Raw genomic sequence first — 15,866 nt, 5'->3', positions numbered from 1 at the left:
AGCATTTCCTTCATAATTTTATCCTTATTTGCTCGATTTGTTGACCGTTCCTTTTGTTGTTCTCTATTGTTTAGTAATTCGAGCGAAAATTTGTATTGATTATTGTAGTGTGAGTCTTACAATTTCCAGTTCAGATAAACTGCGCGCGGAATACATATTTGGTCGGTCTTGAAAACTGCAGCTCTCTAACTGAATTTAAATCACGTAAGATTATAATAAAATTAACAAGTAATTTAATAATTTTTAATGCTAATGAGCATCTATTAAATAATGTAGAATAACTTATTGCGAAAAATATTATCTCAGCCATTTGAATCTGAACCTCGCTGCTCTTCGGGCGGGTGTTTTATACGAATATCGACCCAGATAACATACAGAATTTGAAAAGAATTTATTCGTATATTCAGTTGTATGTCATTAATTTTGAATTTATTTTCAGATGCAAAAAGAAAAATTCTTTTCGCATCCGAAAATGATTTCAAAACTGATGACATATGACTAATTGTGAGTTTTTTTTAACTCTTTGTGCTAGGGAGGCACGTGGCAATATTTATCGCAATAACTGATAAATATAAAAAGAAATGTTATCTTTCGTAACAAGTGGCATATAAACAAACATAACGAAAGCATAAAAATTAATACACAAAAACTTAATGTTAGAATATTAAAGTTTAAAATATTTTTAGTTTTACATAACAGAGGAAACATAAAACTCTTAAATAACGAAAATAAGTACTTGAAAATTAGGGTAAAAAATTAGTTTGAAAAAAAAACTTTGAAAATAAATATGTTGAAACTAGCGATAAAGTAACTATATCTATTAAGTAAATATCTATTAATATCCATACATTATTTTATTTTTTATTTATTTGCAATAATATATCAAATTGTGTCACAGCTAGGAAATCAGAATTAATGAGATAAAACAAACGTTAAAAATCCGACGTCGTATTAATGAGATTAAATAAACATTAAATTCGACGACTGTCTTGATATAATCATCAATCGTGATTTCATACCTATATGTAGCTTCGTTAATTTCCTTTTTGATTACTATGCTTTCTCAGGATTGGTTCCCTCTTCAATGTATGTTCCATTACCCAGATAGGCACATGGAGTAGGTGAGTGATCGCTTATCGGTTTATAAAGCTGATGAAGAGCTCTCATTCGAGTTAGTCGCTTAAAGTAAACGTGAGAGAAAAGAAACCACCATGTTGCTCGTTCTTATATTGGTCGCTACGGCAGTAGCACTTTTTTGGACGTATGCCAAGTTAGTATGAGTAAAAGTGATTAGATAATATTTAACATAATATATATATATATATATATATATATATATATATAACAGCACAAATATATATCTGCTTGACCGATTAGCCCTTTTCATTGTCTATCAATTATATTTTTATTATTACGCTAATAAACTTTAAAATTCAAATCGAAGTTAACTGAATAAGATACCTTAAAATTTCTCAAACAATACGAAGTCCAAAGTCGGGACATAAGACATCTTAAAGATATCTTTGCGAAAGACGTATAAAGGACATCTTTCAAACGTCTTTATATGTCGATTTTAAACTTCGTGTTGTCTGGGTTGCCAGGTTCCTGTATGTACATTAATAATGAATTACAATTGTAAAATTTTAATGTTGGTCTATCATACAGTTACAAGGTGAGCTACTGGAAGAGACGCGGCGTCGAGTCTCTCACTCCCAATCTGATCTTCGGCAACTTCAGAGAGGCCGTGCTCTTCCGTTCCGCGCCAGGATGGCACATCGGTGACCTGCACAAGATGGCCCGTCCAGACGCGCCCTTCGTCGGCTTCTACATCTTTCACAAGCCGTGTCTGCTGTTACGCGATCCAGAGATCATCAAGCACGTCATGATCCGCGATTTTGACAATTTCTCCGACCGCCACTTTGCCGGCTCTAATCAGAAGGATAGTATCGGCATGAAGAATCTGTTCGGTCTGAAGAATCCGGCCTGGAAATATCTGCGAACAAAGATCACGCCTACCCTGACGAGGGGCAAATTGAAGCAGATGTTGCCATTGATGATGGAGACCGCAGAGCCCATGTTGAACTATATAAAAGATCAACCGGTGGATCACGACAACGTGAAGCTGTTGGACGCCCAAGACCTCAATTACAAATACACGACCGATATTATCGCTTCAGTTGCGCTCGGTACTAAGATAGATTCCTTTTATTTTCCGAACGAGGAATTCTCGGCCGCAGGTACTTCTTTTGATTTATTTAACGTTTACTTGATATTTACGTTACATTCATAATTCATTTACGATAATGATTTGAAAAATTAATTATTTATTTATTTAATATTCAACATTGATTTAAATTTTTGTATTTTATTAATTATTCACTTGCAATATGGATGAGATGCAGTTTCAGTTCTCGTAAATAAAATACAGATAGATTAAAAGGCGTTTAGCATTACAAGATTTCTCACCCATGTTCTCACATTCTAATAATTTCTAATGAAATGATATGATGTCTTAAGACCACATACGAAAAATCGCATCGTGTGTCTCAAGTTTAAGGATACTTTCCAAAACGTTGCTTTCAAAAAAAAATTTTACTAAAAATCTGTAGCATACATAATTTGAACTACAGCTTTTTAGTAAAATTTTCTTCGAAAGCAACGTTTTGGAATGTAGCATAAAATATTGCTTGCAGATTGAGTAGCAAACGATGATCGTATTATATTATTAAAATCGAGAACTGACAAGTTTTTTTTTCAATTCTCGTAATTGCTTCTTACATTTTTTTAAATCTAAAGGTCTAATATAAGAAATCTTCGTAAAAATTTAAAATAATTTTACCTTAATAATTATAAAAAATGTTATATCAAATCGTTGAGAAAAAGGGTTTATTATAAATTGCATAAATTATGCATAAATTATATATCGATTGGTCCGTTTTTTGAGATCTACAGATTATTAAGAATATTCATTTACATTTTAAATAAATCGAAAAATATAATATTGACGTTCCAAATATAACTCAGAATTAATTTCGCAGTTAAGGAGTTTTTTTACGGATTCAAAAGGATGATTGCTCTCATAACGGTGTTTTTCATGCCTGAACTGGTGGAAGTAATCGGTACGAGAATGCTTTTTAATTCCACCTTCGTGAGAAAAATCTTCTGGAATGCGATGGAGAATCGCGAGAAGACCGGCGAGAAGCGAGGCGATTTCATTGATTCGTTGCTTCAACTGAAAAACAGCGAACAGGATCCCGTTTTCAGTAAATAATTTTGTATCTCGACATTGCAAATATTACTATCGCGCTTTAATTGGCCGAGAAAATTCGTGATTTTGTTTCGGATAAACTAGCGATATTGTTGACTTGAATTAAATTGAAAACTAGATTGTAATTCCATCAATATGACGTCCAAATGTCGCTAAAAATATTATTTTGACGTCATAATAACGGCAAATAATGTCAGCTTGCTATCTAGATAGCAGAGTATTTACAATCGTTATCACATAACTAATTGTCAATATCTACTTATAAAATATTTATTTTTCCTTCAAAAACACTTGTCGCAAATTACGTTACGTTTAAGTATTGGCTATTAAATAAGAAAAAGAAATAAATGATTTGACGATAAACACTTACGTGACATTTAAGTATTGGCTATTAAATAAGAAAAAGAAATAAATGATTTAACGATAAACACTGAATGCGTACTGCAGAATTCGAGGGAGAAAACCTGCTGTATCAGTCCGGCACTTTTTTCTCCGGCTTCGAATCAAGCTCCACATGCACATCCTTCACTCTGATGGAACTGGCGAAGCATCCGGAGTGTCAGGAGCTGGCCAGGAAGGACATTAATAGAGCGATCGAGAAACACGGCTGGACATACGAGGCGTTCCAGGATATGAAGTATCTGGAGCAAGCTATACTCGAAGGTCTGAGGCTGCATCCACCTGTGTCCACTATCGACAGATACACTCGTGAGGATTACAAGGTCAATTTGAAATCCAATTATAATTATGTCTTAGGGAGATCTCTGACCTCATTTCAAAATATATTTATTCTTGAATTTGAACATTACAAAAGATACCAAATATTATAAGTTTCTATAAGATTTATTTCTGACCAAAAAAAAGTTTTGTAACATTAATTTACTTCTTATTTCTTTAAAGAGTCTCTCTAAAGAATAATGTTAACATATTTAATGGTTAACTATTTATATTGTGACAGCAGTTTTGTTTCTAATAAAATTTACCCTGTTTCCAAAAATTGTTGTGTATGGGTGTTGTCCATTAATGGTTTTAATTTCATATTAAAAAATATACGTAAAATTTCAGATTCCTGACACTGATATCATCATCGAGAAAGGCACGCCAATATATATCTCCTTGTACGGACTTGGGGTGGATCGTAGATTCTGGGATGAACCGGAAGTCTACAACCCCGACAGATTCGCCGAAGGCAATCCCATTCCCGATGCCTACATGACATTCGGGATTGGTCCTAGGATGTGCGTAGGTAAGTGATAGTAAAAACAATAGCAATAAATAGCTAATCTATTTCAAGAATATATATGCTTTCTCCTAAGAATAAAAGCATTTAAGTGATTAACGAAATAGTTATCAAAAAGAGAACACATCAAAATCTTATCATAATTGATATCAAAATAAAATTTTACTTTCTAATCGGAGATTATGACTTGCCATTTCCGTCAGATCGATAAAGGCTTACGATAAGTAACTTTTTATGCGTATAAACCCATAGTCTCGATTATATAATTTAAGTTATCTAGGAAATTATATAACTATAGTTAGAATTGAGATTATAAGATAGAAGATTACAAAAAAGGCACAAAAATATATATAGGCTATAAAGATTTTTTATTGATTGTCGATTATTATATAATTACAGTTTAATTATTTCTTAAAAAAATATATTTTTTTTCTATTTGAAACCTTTTGAATGAATCACTTAAGATTTTTTACACTTGAGATTCGATCGAACTTACAATTTGATAAGATTACTGAGGAATTATTCTTTTAATCTAATGCTTGATCACTGCGATTAATTATTGTCTTACATAAATTGTTTGCAGGAATGAAAGTGGGCCAACTGCACGCTAAAGTTGTCCTAGCTTTATTACTGAGAGAATACGAAATTTGGCAGACCAAAGAGCACACGAGTTTTCTCGATCCGCGTTCGACCTTCACGGCTGCGTGCGATGGAATTAAATTGTACTTCAAGAAGATACGATAATACCAAATATAATTCTCTTCATTGAACCGAATTCATTAACAGTCACTTATAAAAATCGAAGTACGAATTTCGCAATTTAATTTTACACAAAAACGAACTTCGTTTAAGTTTGCTTAACGAAATATGTATGCCAAGCATATTATATCTGACAGCGTACGTTTTGAATAATCTCAAATGACTGAACTTGATATTTATATATAAATCTCTATATATGGAATAAATCTCTATATATGGAATAACACGTAATCTTTTCGGACTGTAGCAGATTTTATCGTTAAACAATTACTATCCCTTCTCGTTTATTCAACTAATAATGTTCTTGTGATAATGTCCAATTGTTATTACTATCTAGTTGTCATCATTTGTTGAGAGCAGCGATTTTTATAGTGATTTTGCATATCTTTAAATCTCGAAATTATTTATTATTTCAGAATCATAAATAATTATATCCTAAGATTTCAGACATCTTAATTTTATCTAGGTTAAAATAAATTCAAATATAAAATAAGAACAAGTTTTCTGAGATGCAGAAATATGCGTTCACATGTGTGACTTTAATTAACGTATTGAATAATTTATCACTTTAGTGTCCAGTCACCAGATATGCACACATCAAGTTCTTTTGACGAAACATTTAAGTCATTTAAGATGTTACATAATTCGCGTAAAAATATACACAAAAATATCACAGCAGGAATTACACTTTTTATTCCCAATGATTTTCTAATTACGAGTTGCGTATATATAATAGTAATAACTGCATATTGCATGATCAAATACCGTTGGAAAAAGATCGAGCACTAATATGTAAATTATTCACGACTCGTCGGTCACAGCTTTAAATTCATGGCCAAACTTTAAAATTCCATATTAAAAAAAAATTATTATTTGAAATAAAAAGATACACTTTAATTTGTAGTCTTTTTATCAACTATTCTCTACTGTGATATTTCTGTTAATTTTTATGACACTTAATATGTCCGAGGAAAATAAACACCACTTCACTAATAAATGACTTGGCAAGTTGCTTTGATACTACATATAGTCAAATGATAATTTTCGTTTATTGAACTCATTGTTAGTTCCACTGAGTTCCACCTGCAGTGGACTAGACACATGTGTTTACAAAATATGCACCAAGTCTAATTTTTACTGAATCTTCTACATAATTTGAACACATTTTGCATTATCTTATACCATTCAAAAAGTTTTATGCAAACAGCAAAGAAGATTTTTGTATAATGTTCACAAAGTTTCTTAATTTAATCCGAGTTTTATATGGAGCTGCAGAAGATATCTCGTGCAGTTCGCGTAAAAAAATGGCAATATTAACCGAATGCGCTTTTTTGGACGCGATCGTAATATTAATATTAATTAATATTTCTCGTCGCTATTCGCGATGTTTTACTCGTGGATAAAATGGAAGCATACCTATATTGGCAGAGACGTGGCGTACCTGCATTGCCTGCACATTGATTCTTCGGTCACTTCAAGGATGCATTGCTGTTGCACGTATAGATCGACGGGAGTGGTTCTCAGTGAACTGCACTAGGAACTCGTAAACGCAGAAGTCCTGAGGATCTACATCCTACATAAGTCATTCCTGCTTCTAAGGAATCCAGAATTGATAAAGCAGATAATAATCAAGAACTTTAACGTGTTCTCGAATCATATCACTTTAGAGGAGCAAACAATTTCGACAATGTCAGTAGATAGAGTCTCTTCTCCATACGAAATTCTGAATGGTGATATTTGAGGCAAACATACACTACCGCTCAAAATTTTAAGTTTATCCTCAGGAATTTTTTGCCCATTTTTAAACTTTGGTTACTCAGCAAATAATTGATGTAAAAAAATAGATGTCAAAAAAGGATTTTACAGGGCAAACTCTCTCTACTGTATAAGATGCCTTTGTTCAATTTTTACTCACTTTAATACTCAAAGGCTTGATCAGCTTTAAATAAAGACGTATTTGACACATCTAAAATCTCGAAATTTGTGATCTTCCACCGCCTAACAAAAAAATTGGCGAAAATAATCGTTGGTACCATCTCAAAGTACGGACTTTCCCCTTTCAAATAAAAAAACAAACTTTTTCCTACGCTGATTATTTAGCAAGATATTACAATTTTAAGTAACCTTCATTTTTGTTACGATTTTTTTACGATATGTCGTGCTAAAATCGTAAAAAATAGAGGTTAGTAAAAATTGCAATATCTTGCTAAATAATCAGAGTAAGAAAGTTTTTTTTTTTAATTTAAAAAGATAAAGTCCATATTTTGGAATGGTACCAACGATTATTTTTGTCAATTTTTTTTATTAAGCAGTTTTTTTTTATTAGAAAGATCACAAATTTCAAGATTTTAGACGTGTTAAATACGCCTTTATTCAAAGCTGATCAAGCCTTTGAGTATTATAAAGTGAGTAAAAATTGAACAAAGGCATCTTATAGTAGAGTTTTTAAAATCCTTTTCTTTGATCTATTGTTTACGTCAATTATTCGCTGAGTAATCAAAGTTTAAAAATGGACAAAAATTTACTGAGGGTGAACTTAAACTTTTGACCAGTAGTGTACATATATACGTTACATAAATTGTGAAAAAAATTGAATTTTTTTTTTCTTTGTCATTTATCGTTTTATTTTATCTCTTTTTTTTAATAACACTCTTCGAACACCGGTAACATTTTCGATCTGAACACGAATTAAGCAGTCTCTCGGTAATCGCAATATTTTTTTTATTATAAGAACTTTTATGTCCTGATATGTTTTTATTTTTAGATTCTTTATTAAATATTGTTTTTTATTTTTTTCCTTTATCTTTTTATTATATCTATCTCTCTTTTTAATAGCCCTCGTCAACAGTCTTTCTGCAAAATAACTTGAATGTATTTTTTTATTAATGTGCAAAAAAACTGTTGACGAGAGCTATTAAAAAGAGAGATAGATATAATAAAAGGATAAAGGAAAAAAATAAAAAACAATATTTAATAAAAAATCTAAAAATAAAAACATATCAGGACATAAAAGTTCTTATAATAAAAAAAATATTGCGATTACCGAGAGACTGCTTAATTCGTGTTCAGATCGAAAATGTTACCGGTGTTCACGAGCGGTAGGTTGAAGAGTCTCTTCTTGCAAGAAATGTGGAAAAGATGAGAGATTATTTGCTCGATCAGATTGGCGATAAATCTATTGTGCCGTCAATACGTTCTACAAATATATATACCACCAAAGCGATATTCTCCGTGGCGTTTGGAATTCGGATAAATTTCTTCGACACACAATCGCTAGAATTTTGTGTAAACTGTAAGTAAAATTAAATATAAGCAATAGTATGAATTTAGAAATACTCTATGTGGCACACTTCGATCTTTTAAGTCTACATTGAACATTCTACATAAAGCATAAGAAAATCAACCAATCAAAGTCCTTCATTTCATACCCTGATTGATTAATTCTCTTATGCCTTATGTCTTATGCGTTATGCAGCGTTATACAAAAGTTTGTGCCAGGGTCTTTTTATAAGTTCGGTTGCGTTGCATTTGTGCAAAAAGATAGGTGCAGTAAGATAGAACAAAAAAAGCTGTGAGACGATTTTGTGAGTAACTTCTTTATGAGTGAACAAAGTGAAAATATACACTGGTCAACAAAATAAACGTATAGGTAAATTTATATCAAAATTTCGCATAACTTTATAGACAATCATAACTCCAAAAAAAAATTGCATAATTTGACGCACTCTATGGGATGGAATGACTTTTTTTCGCAAATGTCATATGGTAACCATTGTAAACTTCTTCCTACAAATTTGAAAAAAAAACATAAAACGTCGTACGATTATTTTTCGTGGAGTAACAACATGTCTGAGTTATTATTGCATTTTTGTTCAATTACTGCTAGCCATTAGCATTATCTGTCTAGCGCGCACCACAGGCAGGTTGTTGGACGAATTTTGCGCATTGTATGAGAACTCTACGGTTCAACATTTTCGCAATATTTAATGATCAAACTTATCAGACTTCTCTCTCTATCTATCTCTCTCTCTCTCTCTCTCTCTTCCTACCTTTCTATCTATCTATCTATCTCTCTGTGCGCGCGTGTGTATGTGTGTTTAATGGGATTTCAATTTGGATTTGGTGATGAAAATACGCAATTTTTAAGTGCAATATCCATATACTTCGCCTTGCATGCGCAGCACGCACACACACACACACACACACACATACACATACACAGCAATGCGCCAAATTCTACCAGGAATTTTCCTGTGATGGCGCACTAGACAGATAATGCTAATGCTAGCAGCATTAGTAATTTAACAAAGGTGCAACGATAACGTTGACATGTTGTAACTCCGCGAAAAATAATCGTATAGTTTTATTTTTTTTCATATTTGTAAAAAAGTCAAAATTTTGATGATGGTTATGATGACATTTGTGACAAAAATTCATTCCGTCCCGTAGAGTGCGTCAAATTATGCAATTTTTTTGGAAAGACATCTTTTTCAAAAGATGTAAAGACATGTTAAACGTTTCCAAAAAAAACACATTTTTTTCAAAAGATGACGGGTGGGAGGAAAAGTAGATTCAAAACCGATCAAAAACGTCTTTAAGTACAGGCTTTATACCCTTGAGAATGAAAAAAAAAAACTTTTTGATACAACCATTTTTCGCGGAGTTACGATTGTCTAAAGTTACTGTGAAATTTTTATATAATTATATAAAATTTTGATATAATTTACCGATACGTTTATTTGTTAACCAGTGTATTATTATAATATTGAGATATGAAAACGCCAACATGGTACAAAGCAGATCTTAATTGCTGCTTGATAATATTATAATATGTAAATTTTACATTTCTCAGTTCAGGCAAACTGCGCGCTGCATAATCGTGACATCGTCGGTCTTTACAACGCAGCTCCAAACTGAACAGTACGTAATATAATAATTAAATTGATAAGGCAGATTAATTCGATGCTCATAGAACATTTTTTTTAAATCCTGTGAAAATAACTTATTGCGAATAATATTACTTCAGGATAATTTTCACAGGATTTATTGTGCCATTTAGAAAATCAGAAACGTATTAACAAACGTAAATAAACGTTAAATTTAACGATTCTCATGATAATTATCAATCGTGATTGCATACCTATATGTAGCTTTATTAATTTCTTTCTGATTACTTTGCTTTTTCAGGACTGTTCCCTCCTCAATTATAATAATGTATGTTTCATTACCCAGATAGGCATATGGAATAAGTGAGTGATCGCTTATAAAGCTGGTGGAAGAGTTCCTGTTCGAGTTAGTCGCCTGAAGTAAACGTGAAGGAAAAAAAAAACACCATGTTGCTCACTTTTATAATCGTCGCTACGGCGATAGCACTTCTTTTTTGGACCTATGCCAGGTTAGTATGAGTAAAAATGATTGAATAATATTTTATATAATATGTATCAGAACGAATATATCTGTTTAACAGATTAGCCTTTTTCATTGTCTATCAATTATATTTTTATTATTACGCTAATAAACTTCGAAATTCAAATTGAAGTTGACTAAATTGAATTGATTAAATAAGATACCTTGAAACTTCCCATTAAATAAGATACCTTGAAACTTCCCAAACAATATAAAGTCCAAAATCAAGATATAAGATATCTTAAAGGCATCTTTGCGAGAGGCGTCTAAAAGACGTCTTTCAAACGACTTTATGTCTAGATTTTAGTGTATTATCTGGAGGTCTATCTTGCTTGGTCCCTGTATGTACACTCGCTTACTAAAAGGTTGCGACACTTTTTTTTATAGGTTTCTAATTTATATTTAATATACGTAATATATACTTTATGGATAACTAATATTTTGCAACCACATAAATGCAAACCACGATGTACTATCTTTAGTTTAAAGGCAGTATAACACCAATCGTGGTCCGCATTTGCAAAATATTAATGTGTTTTGAAACCTATAAAAAAGAATGTGTCGCAACCTTTTAGTGAGCGAGTGTACATTAAATATGTATTACAATTATAAAATTTGAATGTTGGTCTATTATTCAGTGACAAGGTGAGCTACTGGAAGAGACGCGGCGTCGAATTCCTCACTCCCAATCTGATCTTCGGCAACTTCAAAGATGCCGTGCTCTTCCGTTCCGCGCCAGGATGGCATATCGGTGACCTGTACAAGATGGCCCGTCCAGACGCGCCCTTCGTTGGCTTCTACATCTTTCACAAGCCGTGTCTGCTGTTACGCGATCCAGAGATCATCAAGCATGTCATGATTCGCGATTTTGACAATTTCTCCGACCGTCACTTTGCCGGCTCTAATCAGAAGGACAGTTTCGGTATGAAGAATCTGTTCGGTTTGAAGAACCCGGCCTGGAAATATCTACGAACTAAGATCACGCCTACCCTGACGATGGCAAAATTGAAGCAGATGTTGCCGTTGATGATGGAGACCGCAGAGCCCATGTTGAACTATATAAAAGATCAACCGGTGGATCACAACAACATGAAACTGTTGGACGTCCAAGATTTCAATTACAAATACACGACCGATTTAATCGCTTCAATTGCGCTCGGCATTAAGGTAGATTCCTTCTACTATTCGAACAAGGAATTCTCGGCCGCAGGTACTTATTTTTGAGTTATTTAACGTTACTTAATATGTTAGATTAATAATTCATTTACAAAAATGATTTCAAAAATCATCTATTTAATATTTAATCAACATTGATTTAAATTTTTATACATTAAAAATTCATTTGCAATATGGACGAGACGCAGTTTCAATTCTCATAAATAAAAAACAGATAGATTAAAAGGCGTTTAGTATTATTTACAAGATTTCTCACCTGTGTTCTCATCATCTAATGAAATAATATGATGATGCCTTAAAGGCACACAATACGCTTTAGCAGTTATATCACATGCGATCTAGTGCGAAAAATCGCACATTTTGTGTCTCCAAGCTTAAGGTTCCTGATTGCTTAAGCAATCAATATTTTATGCTACATTCCAAAACGTTGCTTTCAAGGAAAAATTTCATTGAAAATAATGTATTAAAAATAATCTGTCACACGTACGTAATGTAAACTGTAACTTTTTAATAAAATTTTCTTCGAAAGCACGTTTTGGAATGTAGCATAAAATATTGATTGCTAATTGAGGAAATAACAAACAATGTATTATTTTTGAAATCGAGAACTGACAACTCGTTTTTTTTTTCAATTCTCGCGTTTGCTTCTTAAATTTTTTAAATCTAAAGATCTAATATAAGAAATTTTGACAAAATTTAAAATGTAAATTTGACCTTAATAAATATAAGAAATGTTATATAAAATCGTTGAAAAAAAAGATTTATTATGAATTGTACTTAATGCATAAGTTATATATTGATTGGTCCATTTTTTGAAATCTACAAACCAAGAATATTCATTTACATTTTAAATAAATAAAAAATGTATAATATTGATGATCCATATACAATATAACTCAGAATTAATTCTACTTCGCAGTTAAAGAGTTCTTTTACGGATTCAAGAGGATGGTTGCTCTAATAACGGTATTTTTCATGCCCGAACTAGTGGAAATAATCGGAACAAGAATGCTTTTTAATTTCACCTTCGTGAGAAAAATCTTCTGGAATGCGATGGAGAATCGCGAGAAGACCGGCGAGAAGCGAGGAGATTTCATTGACTCACTGCTCCAAATGAAAAACGGCGAACAGAATCCCATTTATAGTAAGTAACTTTGCATATGTTGACACTGTAAATATTACTATCGCGTAAATATTACTTATTACTTTAATCGATCGAGAAAATTGATGATTTTATTTCGGATAAACTAGCGACATTGTTGACTTGAAATTGAAAAATGGATTGTAGTTCCAACAATATGACGTCCAAATGTCACTAAAAATATCAATTTGAAATGATATTTTTAGCAATGGCAAATAATATCAGCTTACTATCTGGATAGCAGAGTATTTATAATCATTATCACATAATTAATTGTCAATATTTACTTATAAAATATTTATTTTTCCTTCAGAAGCACTTGTTGCAAATTACGTTACGTTTAAGGGATCGCTATTAAATCATACAGATAAAAAAAGATAATGATTTGAGAATAAACACTGAATGCGTACTACAGAATTCGAGGGAGATAATCTACTGTATCAGTCCGGCATTTTTTTCTCCGGCTTCGAATCAAGCTCCATGAGCACATCCTTTACTCTAATGGAACTGGCGAAGCATCCGGAGTATCAGGAGCTGGCCAGGAAAGACATTAATAGAGCGATCGAGGAATACGGTTGGACATACGAGGCGTTCCAGGATATGAAGTATCTGGAGCAAACTATACTCGAAAGTCTGAGGCTGCATCCACCCGTGCCTATTGTCGACAGATACACTCGTGAGGATTACAAGGTCAATTTGAAATCCAATTATAATTATGTCTTAGGGAGATCTCTGATTCTCATTTAAAAATATTTTTATTCTTGAATTTGAACATTATAAAAGAAACTAAAAAGTATAAGTTTTTATAAGATTTATTTAAGATCGAAGATAAGTTTTGTAGCATTCATTTATTTCTTATTTCTTTAAAAAGTCTCTTTGAAGAATAATATAATAACGTTTTTAAACTTGTGTAAGTTTGGAATGATTAAATATTGATATATTTAATGATTAATTATCTATTGTGACAGCAGTTTTGTTCCTAATAAAATTAAACTGTGTTTCCAAAATTGTTGTGTATGTTGTCCATTAACGGTTTTAATTTCATATTGATAAAATATGTAAAATTTCAGATTCCTAACACTGATATCATCATCGAGAAAGGCACGCCAATATATATCTCCTTGTCTGGACTTGGGATGGATCCTAGATTCTGGGATGAACCGGAAGTCTACAACCCCGACAGATTCGCCGAGGGCAATCACATTCCCGATGCCTATATGACGTTCGGGATTGGTCCTAGGATGTGCGTAGGTAAGTAATAGTAAGAACTATAGCAATGGATAAATAATCTGTTTCAAGACTATATGTTTTCTCCTAAGAATAGAAGCATTTAAGTGATATACAGCGAAATAGATGTTAAGAAAAGAACACCTCAAGATCTTATTAAAATTTATATCAAAAAAAAATTTACTTTCTAATCGGAGATTACGACTTACCACTTCCGTCAGATTGATGAAAGTGGGCTTACGATAAATAACTTTTTATGCGTGTAAACCCATATTCGATTATATAATTAAGTTATGTAGTTAATTATATAACTATAATTAGAATTAAGATTATGAAATAGAAGATTACAAAAAAGGCACAAAAACACATATATAGGCTATATAGATTATTATTAATTAATTACCGATTATTATATAATTACAGTTTAATTATTTCTTAAAAAAAAATACATTTTTTAAAATTCAGGATCTTGTGAACAAGTCACTGAAGATTTCTTACTCTTGAAATTCGATTAACTTACGATTTGATATTATAAGATTACTGAGAAGTTCATTCTTTTGATCTAATGCTTGATCACTGCGATAAATTATAGTCTTATAAATTGTATATATAAATTGTTTGCAGGAGTAAGAGTGGGCCAACTGCACACTAAAGTTGTTCTAGCTTTATTACTGAGAGAATACGAAGTTTGGCAGACTAAAGAACACGTGAGTTTTCTCGATTCGCGTTCGACCTTCACGGTTGCGTGCAATGGAATTCAACTGTACTTCAAGAAGATACGATAACACCAAATATAATTTTTCATTGAGCCGAACTTATTAATAGTCACTGATAAGAATCGAAATGAATAAATACAAATTTCGCAATCTGATTTTACACAAAGACGAACTTCGTTTAAGTTTGCATAACGAAATATGTATGTCAAACGTACATCTGCAGATAGCGTACTTTTTTTGAGCGATCCCAAACGACTGAACTTGATATTTATAGAAATTTACCTCTATATATAGCATAAATACGTAATCTTTTTGGACTGTGGCCAATTTTATAAGGAATTTATCATATTTACGAGACATATTTGTAGTGAGAAATAACGTTAAACAATTGATATCTTTTCTCGTTTAGTCAACTGATAATGTTCTTTTGATGTCTAATTGTTATTACTATCTAATCGTCATTTGTTGAGAGTATCCATTTTTATAACGATATTGACATCTTTAAGTCTCAAAATTACTTATTATTTCAATAATAAATGATAAGTAAACAATTATCAATCTTAAGATTTCAGACATCTTAATTTTATCTAGATTAAGATAAATGCAAATATATAAAATAAAAACAAGTTTACTAAGATACAGAAATGTGTCCACTGTGTGACTTTAATTTTAACGTATTGAATAATTTGTCACTTTAGTATCACCAGATATGCACATATTACGTTCGTTTAAATATATAAGATATTACATAATTCACATATAGAGAGACATTACAGTAGGAATTAAAACGCGCGCATTAAACTTTTTATGCTAAATTGATTTTCTAAATACGAGTTGCATATATATATATATATATATATATATATAGCGACGACTGCATTAATGCATTAATGCATATATGCATTATATGTATATTATGACTACATGATATGT

At 31.7% G+C, this 15,866-nt stretch overlaps 2 protein-coding genes across 2 annotated transcripts; both read left to right on the top strand.

The window, feature by feature from the left end:
- The first annotated feature begins 1,160 nt into the window (after positions 1–1,160).
- Positions 1,161–6,290, top strand: LOC105452353 (cytochrome P450 6k1-like). Its single transcript, XM_011693372.1, has 6 exons — positions 1,161–1,270; positions 1,666–2,237; positions 3,039–3,263; positions 3,716–3,990; positions 4,334–4,514; positions 5,092–6,290. The coding sequence occupies exons 1-6, from the start codon at positions 1,212–1,214 to the stop codon at positions 5,250–5,252; spliced, it is 1,473 nt and encodes a 490-aa protein (XP_011691674.1). The 5' UTR covers positions 1,161–1,211; the 3' UTR covers positions 5,253–6,290.
- A 2,148-nt stretch (positions 6,291–8,438) lies between these two features.
- LOC105452379 (cytochrome P450 6k1-like) lies at positions 8,439–15,002 on the top strand. Its single transcript, XM_011693419.1, has 8 exons — positions 8,439–8,559; positions 10,120–10,187; positions 10,500–10,662; positions 11,312–11,883; positions 12,769–12,993; positions 13,406–13,680; positions 14,061–14,241; positions 14,842–15,002. The coding sequence occupies exons 3-8, from the start codon at positions 10,601–10,603 to the stop codon at positions 15,000–15,002; spliced, it is 1,476 nt and encodes a 491-aa protein (XP_011691721.1). The 5' UTR covers positions 8,439–8,559; positions 10,120–10,187; positions 10,500–10,600.
- Positions 15,003–15,866: the final 864 nt, after the last annotated feature.

This window comes from Wasmannia auropunctata, unplaced genomic scaffold (assembly GCF_000956235.1).
Source record: "Wasmannia auropunctata unplaced genomic scaffold, wasmannia.A_1.0 LD336033.1, whole genome shotgun sequence".
NCBI classification, from domain to species: domain Eukaryota; kingdom Metazoa; phylum Arthropoda; class Insecta; order Hymenoptera; family Formicidae; genus Wasmannia; species Wasmannia auropunctata.
This window is presented reverse-complemented; position numbering and strand designations above follow the sequence as displayed.

What these genes read in the sequence shown, in the direction of transcription:
- LOC105452353 (XM_011693372.1), top strand. Translation starts at nt 1,212, where the DNA reads ATGTTGCTCGTTCTTATATTGGTCGCTACGGCAGTAGCACTTTTTTGG. An exon ending in CGAGGAATTCTCGGCCGCAG is followed by an intron (nt 2,238 to 3,038) that starts GTACTTCTTTTG and finishes TTAATTTCGCAG; the next exon opens with TTAAGGAGTTTTTTTACGGA. An exon ending in ACACTCGTGAGGATTACAAG is followed by an intron (nt 3,991 to 4,333) that starts GTCAATTTGAAA and finishes GTAAAATTTCAG; the next exon opens with ATTCCTGACACTGATATCAT.
- LOC105452379 (XM_011693419.1), top strand. Translation starts at nt 10,601, where the DNA reads ATGTTGCTCACTTTTATAATCGTCGCTACGGCGATAGCACTTCTTTTT. An exon ending in CAAGGAATTCTCGGCCGCAG is followed by an intron (nt 11,884 to 12,768) that starts GTACTTATTTTT and finishes TCTACTTCGCAG; the next exon opens with TTAAAGAGTTCTTTTACGGA. An exon ending in CGAACAGAATCCCATTTATA is followed by an intron (nt 12,994 to 13,405) that starts GTAAGTAACTTT and finishes TGCGTACTACAG; the next exon opens with AATTCGAGGGAGATAATCTA.